This window comes from Chaetodon auriga, chromosome 20 (genome assembly GCF_051107435.1).
Source record: "Chaetodon auriga isolate fChaAug3 chromosome 20, fChaAug3.hap1, whole genome shotgun sequence".
Lineage (NCBI taxonomy): Eukaryota > Metazoa > Chordata > Actinopteri > Chaetodontiformes > Chaetodontidae > Chaetodon > Chaetodon auriga.
In genome coordinates, this window is record NC_135093.1 from 812,501 (window position 1) to 822,500 (window position 10,000).

At 51.8% G+C, this 10,000-nt stretch overlaps 1 protein-coding gene across 5 annotated transcripts in view; it reads right to left on the reverse strand.

Moving 5' to 3' along the window:
* The window catches only part of ankfn1a (ankyrin repeat and fibronectin type III domain containing 1a), a 74,163-nt gene that overhangs the window by 46,983 nt on the left and 17,180 nt on the right, over positions 1-10,000 (reverse strand). For all 5 annotated transcript variants that reach the window (XM_076760162.1, XM_076760164.1, XM_076760163.1 and 2 more), the window contains one exon: positions 3,044-3,081. In XM_076760162.1, the coding sequence (XP_076616277.1) occupies positions 3,044-3,081 (38 nt within the window). The remainder of the gene's footprint in view (positions 1-3,043; positions 3,082-10,000) is intronic.

A 10,000-nucleotide genomic window follows, 5' to 3' on the forward strand; every position in this document is an offset into this window, starting at 1 on the left:
CTCAGAGCTGCAGCTCCTCCACCGTTCACCAGCTCCACCGATCTGCCTCTTCCCTCTCAATCGCCATGGCAACACGTAGCTATAGGCCATTATTCTTAATGGCTACCTTGGGCCCCTCAGAGTGTGTGTGTGTGTGTGTGTGTGTGCGTGCGTGTCATATAACAGTTGGTGCAAAGTGCTCCCCTCGTCTACACACTCCAACAACTCCACTTCATCAGCTCACACAAAGTAAAGTCTAACATGCTGATGAGTGTGTGTGTGTGTGTGTGTGTGTGTGTGTGTGTGTGTGTGTGTGTCAGCGGTGGATGCCGCTGAGCGTCCTGAACGGGTCACCTGTACGGCGTGTCGTTGGGCCGCCTGACTCGTCGTGTTGTTCAGAGTGAACACATCCTGAACAGCCTCTCATCCAATCACAGCGCCCTCCACTTGTTCCACACGCAGAGGCTGAAGGCTGATTGGAGGAGGCTGAAGGGGGCGGAGCTGTTTACATCCACAAGTCTCTGCAGAGTGTCAGTCGCCCGGGTCACAGAGGGTTCAATCAAGGCCAACTGTCCTCGCGTGACCTGAACGACTGCTGTTCACGCCGTCACCCCTGGACGGACCTCCACGTCTGTCCAGACTCATCTGACGTCTGCGGCGTCTGATGAACCTTCAAATTCACTGATCTGTTACCCAAACTCCACATTCGACAGCTCTGTGGAGACTGGACAGAGCTGTCCAGGTCTACGAAATGTGAAGGGCTTGTGAATGTCCTCATAGGCCTGCAGAGGACAGAAGAAGAGGATTCACAGACAACGTTGGGCTGCTCCTTTAAACGACGCCCTCTGCTGGACAGCTTCAACCATTTTCTATAAGTTACACACACACACACACACACACACACACACACACACACACACACACACACAGCAGGTCTAACATCAAAGGCCTCTCTAGCTTCTGTTAAGATTGTCCCAAACCTTGCCATCAATGTCACGGAGACACAGACGTTACGCTCATGTGACACAGGTGTCGTGCTGGCGGTGGTCGTTTCCAGATGTGGCGTTAACATGAATTGGCCGGGCGGGCACGCGAGAAGAAAGCTCGTTGTGTTTCCCCTTTGTTCCACCAGGGGGCGGTTTCCCAGTGGAGGGTGTTCAGTCCTGTGAAGCACACGACCACACACCTGTACTGGGACTCAGCCGTCCACCAGTCTGGAGACAACAGACGGCAACGGTGATTTCCACCATATGTCCTACAGAGGGGACACTGTCGTCCACTGCTCCAGTAAATCTAAAGAAGGTGTTCACAGATCCTGTATTTCCCTCTGACTTCAGAAAACTGCTGCACACTGCACACTGCACACTGCACTGCAGTGAAGGCGCTGCGCACTACAATATATTCCAGTTCCACTACACTAAAGACGTTTCTACTGAGCCACCACAGCAGACCGGTTTTATGCTCCTGAGCACATCCTGACCATCAGAATCAGTTCAGAGACAAACAGCAGCCAGCAGAGCCAGCCTCGCCTCCACCCCCACACATCCACACCGCAGCCAAGGCTGTGGTTTCAGGGTCTGCACCCACAAACCGGACCCTCTGGGAGGACGCCCATACGTGGGCAGCAGTGAGCGGCGATGACGGCGGCCCGGACGAAGCGGGCGGCGAGCGAGACCAGCGCTGAGACAGACGGACGTGGGACCTGAGGTCACGTTATTGTAAGCCGCTGAAAGAAAAGCGAGTTTGAGGAGTTGAGAGGATGGAGGCGGCTGCTCTGCAGATACAAAAATACAAAGTACTCAAATAGCTTTTCTGAGCTTTTCTTCAGGGATAAAAGCTCTTTTATCTGCTTCTTTAATCGTCATGACACAGTGACAGATCCCACGGCCATGAAAATCCATTAGTGCTGCCTGGATACATAACAGCACTCAGTAACTCAGAGACGTCCTCTGCCTGATGTAACAGCAGGCTGAGGGTGTTCGGTCCACAGCTGAGGATTGTGGGACACGTCTGAGCCCATGACGACGGGATGCTGACGTCTTGTTTTACAGCGCTGAAGCTGATGTTCCTCTTCTCTCTTCACATCTGTCTGGAGTTCATGTCCATGACCAAAAACTGTGGACGTTCCTACTTTAAGGTGCGTCACGTGTCCCCCGTTCGTCTCACACGTGGACGGACTCTTCAGAATAACCAGGACTGTTTGAAACGGAGCATTTGTTGGTTGTAAATAGCTGCAGTCAACATGAGCATGAGCCCACTACACCGATTTCACTGTCACTCAAATCAGACGTGTCACTCCTGGGGGTCAAAGGTCAAAGGTGAATCTAAAGCTCCGTAACCTCTTCACTGAGGTCTGACTGCGGACGTCACAGAGACGTAGAGACAGAAGAGGATCACTGCGTTACCTGGTGGTCGCTGCTGGAACAGACTGTCTTCTTGACACTTCGGTCAGCAGACGCTTTAATAGCAGTTTAGAAAAATAAACATCGACTGTCACGCGGGCCTGTGGTTGGTCCGTTTCGCTCTGACATCACAGATGAAGCGCGTCCACACAGACATGTCCCTGCGGTCCGGGTCAGATCGAGGTCGCAGACCACCACAGAACGCATTCGTGACCGGACCCAGACCACTTCTGTAAACCGTGTCCTTTGCTTTGTCTGTACCTGAACACGAGTGCTGAGTCCAACCAAACCAAACGAATGAGCACAGCTCTGGTTTCTGCTTCCTCTCAGTTAACACGCTTAAAATTCAAACCAGTCGAGGCTTCAGCTCAAAGTATCTCTAGGATTTGATTTCCTGAGTGAAGATGGAAAACAATAAGAGGAGGAATGTAATCTGGCTCCTCGGGTCTCCCTCAGAGAAACACAGGAGAGGTCACACCTCCTGCTTGATCAAATCACAACTTATTGCTCGCAGCTCTGGGAAACATTTCAGGAGAAGACAAAGAGCAGAAAACACAGAATGAGTGAAAGCTCAGGCTAACAGGATGATGAAGACCGGCGCTCGGAGACGTGACAAAGTGCTTCCTGCTGACGGGAAAAGGACACTGAGAGACAGGACTTACTTTTTCCTGCCGTCGTATCTGCTGGCGGTTCCCAGGCTCTGTGAGGGAGACACAGGAGAAAAGGATCAGTCCGCATGCAGGATCAGGCTCAGCAGCATCACCTGCTCACTCAGGTCTGACAACACATGAGCGCCACACAGAGGCTGGACGGAGGAGCTCCACCCACAAATCAGACATGACAGAAGCAGCTGCAGCGTTCATCCATTCACTCAGCTGGTAGGTCATCATGTCATGTACCTGTTAGTGTTATTAGATCTGTTAGTGCTGCACGGGCACAGTCTGACTTCTGTATGGACGCCACGCACGCACGCACGCACGCACGCACGCACGCACGTACGCACGCACGTACACACACACGCACGCACGCACGCACGCACGCACGTACGCACGCACGTAGACACACACACGCACGCACGCACGTACACACACACGCGCACACACACGCACGTACACACACACACGCGCGCGCACACACACACCTCAAGCCCTTTCTCAGAAGTGAAGCTGAAATGAGTCAAACTGAAGGTCAGAACCAGACGCAGGTTTCTGTTCAGTTTGAGTCATTTCACAGAAAAACATCAGTCGGAACACAAAGTTCTGCTGGAACAACAGAACGATTTTCTGTGAGCGCTGGTGTTGGCCGGAGATGACTGAAGAGCACAAGCTGGTTAAAGCCCAGATGAACCTGTGACACCAGATGAAACCTCTTTAAATGTTCAAGTGCTTCTAAATAAAGTCATCACACACAAAAGGACAAACCAGCTGTCAAATAAACAAACTGAGCTTCATCTGAGGACTGAACATGACGGGTACGAACAGCGCTGACAAACATGGACGATCAGCGTTTGCTTGGACGTAACTCATCACCAGAGGACCGCGCTCCTGTCAGTGCTGTACACATAAAATATGACAGAGCTCCACTGGGACGAGAGCTGCAGTGAATGACAGTGAAGTGAGCCTGTGTGTGCTGGAGGAGGATGACCGTCAGGGAGCTTCAGCGGCAGCAGAGTGAAGGTTAGTGGACGCAGCGAGGAGACGAAGGGCCGCTTTGACGTGATGGAGGGACGGCAGAGTTTGGACAGCGTGGGGTGGAAATATTCTGTCACCTTGACAACTGAAGACGACGCTGCGGGGGAAATTGCTATCTGCTCGCCGGCGCTCGCTCTAGCTCACTGAGGTGCCCCCCCCCCCGGGACAGACTAACAGCCCCCATCACCCCGCGGGGGTCCTCCATATCTGCATCCATCAACACACCGTGAAGACGAGACTGCCTCCTTTTCTCCTCTGCTGGTGAGGACGTGGTCCTCACAGGAGACGCTACAGGTCGCTGCATGCTGTCAGCTCTCGTCTCTTCTTTTTCCGTCTCACAGGATCATTCTGGAAGAGTCTTTAAAGTCCAGTCTGCTCGACAAGTCCTCCACAACAACTGACAGGATTCATCAAATGGAAGTGCTGAAACTGCTGCTGATTGCTGCACAAAGTAAGCATTTTGCCATCTTACGTGGCTGCGGTCAAAGTTTGGTCAGGATCAGACACAGAGACAGTTTGGTGAGGGCTACGCCTGGATCAGACCAAACTAATCGATCACATCATGGCTGATCGTCAACCACGATCGTGTCACGACGCTGACCAAAAGACCAGCATGTCACAATGTTTCTGTCTAGTGTGACATCACCAAAGACATGTTCCTGGGCGTTGACCAATCAGGTGCTGTCCCCAAATGTTGGACAGAAATAGTGGAAGCTCTTCCTCAGCCCGAGGAGCAGCTCACCTCCACACCATCTCCTCTGTCCTGCAGCTGTCTCTCTCGTCTCCTCGTGTGGCTCTCTGCAGAGCGACGGACTGTGGACCTGCTGCCCCCCCATCCTGCTCCACCCGCTGGTCCAGCTCTCACTGCTGTGACGTCACGTCTCGCTCTCAGAGTCGTTTCACTCCAACTGGAGTGTTTGCTCCTGGGACAGATGTTGGTCTCTGTAAATAGTATTATGAGTCCGACCTAAAACAGTCTAGAGCCGCTCTGGATGAAAAGCGCTTTGGCACGATGAATGAAATCAGAGACGGGACCCGGTCTTAAAATAGATGACAGGCACACCTTTCTTCAGATTTCCACCTCTAAGAGGCCACGTGACGACGTTAAACGGTCAGAACTCATTACGCTCATTAGTGCGACTCCTTTAAATCTCATACAGTTCATCCAGCTTCAGCATGTCAGAGAGGAACGAGGCGTCCTCTGAACTGTCCATCACTGTCTGTTTACAGGAGGCCTGTGTTCACTGCCAGCGGGACAGAAACAGGAGGAAGACGGTTTTTAAGTCAAGCCAAGTCAATTTTATGCACACAGCTCACAAACACTTCAGCAGTCCTTTGGATTGTCTGGTGAAGAGGGACACTTTCCCCCCCCGCCGGCCTCCACACGAGATGACCGTTGGACCCGCGGGGAGCGAGCCGCTGATGGTCGGCTGCTGTGAGCGAGCGGCACTCAGACACAGCACGCAGCAACCGCCGCTTCCACAGACACACAAACACGTCCGTCTGTCTGTCCACACTGCGTCTCAGCTCGTCAGTGCTTCATAGACCAGGTCTGATCGCTGTTGGTCTGCGGGCGGCTCTGGGTCTGAACTCCAACGTTTGTGTAGTTTCAAGTGTTTGAGGTCAACATCTGCACCAGGAGGACAGACGACCTGAGCCTCTCGTCTCCTCCATCAGACCTTCATCGTCTCACGTCCTCTTTCACTCTGCTGGTATTTCTGTTAATGTCAACACGTCCGAGCTCAACCACGAAGACTCGGTTTGACTCGGTTTGACTCGGTTTGACTGTTTGACTCGGTTTGTCTGTTTGACTCGGTTTGACTGTTTGACTCAGTTTGTCTGTTTGACTCGGTTTGACTGTTTGACTCGGTTTGACTCAGTTTGTCTGTTTGACTCGGTTTGACTGTTTGACTCAGTTTGTCTGTTTGACTCGGTTTGTCTGTTTGACTCGGTTTGACTGTTTGACTTGGTTTGACTCGGTTTGTCTGTTTGACTCGGTTTGACTCAGTTTGTCTGTTTGACTCGGTTTGTCTGTTTGTCTGTTTGACTCGGTTTGACTCGGTTTGACTGTTTGACTCGGTTTGACTGTTTGACTCGGTTTGACTCAGTTTGTCTGTTTGACTCGGTTTGACTCGGTTTGTCTGACCCACAGTGCTTCAGGCCTGGATCTCGGTCCCTGAACACAGTCAGAATAATCCGGTCATCAAGGCGAGAGCCGGAAACGTCCTCCTCTGAGATGGTTTTAATGAGTTTTACTGTGTTTCTGCTGAGTTTGTAGGCAGTGTGTTCTAACGGTCTGTCAGGTAACATCGCTGCTTCTGTAAAAGGAGTCTGGGGGCTCAGAGGAGAGCGATGGATCGTCCCTCTGTGGGATCCTGTCAGCGGACGCTCTGACGGCTGCATGCTGGCTGAGGTGATCCACTGGACCAGTTCCAAACCTTTTTGTCACTCTGACGCTAAAACATGTAAGCGTGTTCACAGAAAGATGGATGCTGCACCACCTCAGCACGCCGTCACTCAGCTCTGATTGGTCACAGGTCCCATGGAAACAAAAATGAGCTTCGGCTCCAGAATAATTTGCATTCTGAAATGGTCTGCTGATGCCAAGATGGCTACTCTGATAACTGATTAATAATCTAAGTGGTTTAGGAAGCAGGAGCACAGTCAGCCACTCTTCACATGCACTGGAAGGATTTACTTCTCTGTTTTATATGACTGACTTTCAGTATCGTCACCTCTGACTCGGCGTTCAGGTGGAGGCGGTGAACTGAGAAGCTCTTCCTCAGAACTCAGCAGAACATCATGAGAACACGTTCTGGTTTCTACACAAACACGAACGCAGCTGAGGAAGAGTCAACGGGGACGAAGAGCAGAGGAGCAATGAGCAGTGAAGATCGTCATCAGCTGTCAAACTATCACCGTATCAGCCAGAGACACGCACGCACGCACACACGCACGCACACACGTATGCACACACATACACAACCTACCTGGCAAGCTTCACCACTGTACCATTAATCTGAACAAATATTCTCCCCCTCCCTCCTCCTCCCTCCTCCCCTCTCCCTCCCTCCCTCCTCTCTCGTCCCCCCCCCCCACACTTCTCACTTCACCTTGCTAATTTGAACAAGGCTTTATTTTGATATTTGTCAGTGGCTGAACTGTAGCGGGCTTGTTGGCCTCTCCGCGGGTTAATTAGTGCAGCAATGCCAGCATTCATGTCCGGGCGAGCAGCCCGCAGACGGGGGAGGCCGAGCCGTCCCTCCTGGCGGCGGCGGCCGGCTCTGGCAGCCCCGAGCGCTGCCTGGCAGGCTCGTCCACTGGGTGAGTGACAAGCTGACTGGCGTGTGCACGGCTAACGCTCGCTGGACTTCAGCAGAGGTCAGTGCAGACGCCATCGAACAGACCAGAGCTGCATGGAAAGGACGTGAACGCTCAAGAGCACCCCCCTGAGGCTGCAATGCGTATTACGAGGCAGAGAGTGAAACAGACAATCGATGTTCTTCAGCACCGGTGGGGCAAGAAAACGGCACGTTTGAGGACGGTGAAGCAGGTGGTGCCAAAGACCTGAAACTAGAGGGTGTGTCCCTGTACGGTGGCCCTAGAGGACATCTCAGACTCCACACATCACGCTCAGTTTAGAGGGAGTTCTCCACTGACTCGTCATGTGACTCCTGTAACATGCTCAGGGTCATGGCAGACAACTTAAATCCAAACGCAGAACCTTTTATTCCACGTATTCTTCATCCTACCAGTGCCTACATTACCCACAATGCATCAAGACAAACACCAGTTCAGACAGAGATTGTGGTGTTAGGCTAGCAGCTGACGACAAACCGTCGCCATGTGATGTCAACACGTGTCTGTCTCCACCATAAACCTGTGTTAGGGTTAGGGTTTGGGCGTGGGATGGACTGAATGTTATTCCTCCATCTTTCTGTCTTCCCTCCGCGTCTCCTCCATCTTTCTGTCTTCCCTCCACGTCTCCTCCATCTTTCTGTCTTCCCTCCGCGTCTCCTCCATCTTTCTGTCTTCCCTCCGCGTCTCCTCCATCTTTCTGTCTTCCCTCCACGTCTCCTCCATCTTTCTGTCTTCCCTCCGCGTCTCCTCCATCTTTCTGTCTTCCCTCCACGTCTCCTCCATCTTTCTGTCTTCCCTCCGCGTCTCCTCCATCTTTCTGTCTTCCCTCCACGTCTCCTCCATCTTTCTGTCTTCCCTCCGCGTCTCCTCCATCTTTCTGTCTTCCCTCCGCGTCTCCTCCATCTTTCTGTCTTCCCTCCACGTCTCCTCCATCTTTCTGTCTTCCCTCCGCGTCTCCTCCATCTTTCTGTTTTCCCTCCGCGTCTCCTCCATCTTTCTGTCTTCCCTCCGCGTCTCCTCCATCTTTCTGTCTTCCCTCCACGTCTCCTCCATCTTTCTGTTTTCCCTCCGCGTCTCCTCCATCTTTCTGTCTTCCCTCCGCGTCTCCTCCATCTTTCTGTCTTCCCTCCGCGTCTCCTCCATCTTTCTGTTTTCCCTCCGCGTCTCCTCCATCTTTCTGTCTTCCCTCTGCGTCTCCTCCATCTTTCTGTCTTCCCTCCGCGTCTCCTCCATCTTTCTGTCTTCCCTCTGCGTCTCCTCCATCTTTCTGTCTTCCCTCCGCGTCTCCTCCATCTTTCTGTTTTCCCTCTGCGTCTCCTCCATCTTTCTGTCTTCCCTCTGCATCTCCTCCATCTTTCTGTCTTCCCTCCGCGTCTCCTCCATCTTTCTGTTTTCCCTCTGCGTCTCCTCCATCTTTCTGTCTTCCCTCCGCGTCTCCTCCATCTTTCTGTTTTCCCTCTGCATCTCCTCCATCTTTCTGTCTTCCCTCCGCGTCTCCTCCATCTTTCTGTCTTCCCTCCGCTTCTCCTCCATCTTTCCAGATAAACTTGTCCAGTGCTGAAATGACCGTCACGGTTGTATGAACTTTATTTGAAATCAGTTTGATGCTTTCAGTCTGACATCTGATCAGTTTCACACTTCGGTCCTGAAGCAGTGCAGTTTCACTCGAACAGTTTTTTGCAGTGGAAATACCTCATGTATTAAAGTCAGTGAACGTAGAGGAAATCCATCAGCAGAGCAGATGATCAGTCAAAGGTTGTTCACTTCATCGATCCGCTCGTCGCTGTGGAAGCGTTGGACCAACGTCGTCATCCCTGAAAATCCACTGGAGCAGAAATGTGACAGCTTCATTTCAGTGAAGAGTCCTGCTCGTCGAGCTGTGATAAATATTCATGAGGAAAACAAAAAGAGTCATTCTCCTGACTGATTTCACAGCCTCATTGTCAATGATCGACACGTCAGTGCCTGTCAGATGGATCTGGCTCCTGACTCCACTCAGTCTTTACTTCCACTTCATTTCTTTTCTGTCGCTCTTCTACTAACGATGCTTCTTCAAACACGCTGTTCAGCCTTGTTTTGAGAAGGCTGTGACCTACAAGCTAAAGCACAGCCAGGACTCAGCTGAGATGTGGGAACTGAGACAATCCTAAACGTGCTTTGTGACAGCGTTTGACTCAAACATGGACAGAAAACAGGAAGCTGAAGGCAGCAGCTTCTGCAGCGTTTGCAGTCACAGCAAAGTGAGTTTTATTCATTATTCATTTCTGGACGGTTTAGAGACGAAACAATCCATTGATTCAGTGAGAGATGTCTCGTCAGAGGGTAACGATGAGCTTCACCCTCACTGCTTTGAGCACTCCACTTCATTTTGCTGCCTGCGTTCTTGTGCTGCAGGAGGCATCAGAAACGTGGACTGTGCACTGCAGCCCTGCACGTTTGTTTATGCAGGACTCTCATATCATGTGGACACACACTCATAAGGTGGAGGGCGGCGGCGGCGGGGGCACCGCGCCATGTTTTTTTAAGGGATTAAGGTTAATAAGATGGCAGGCTGAATTTATGGAGCTA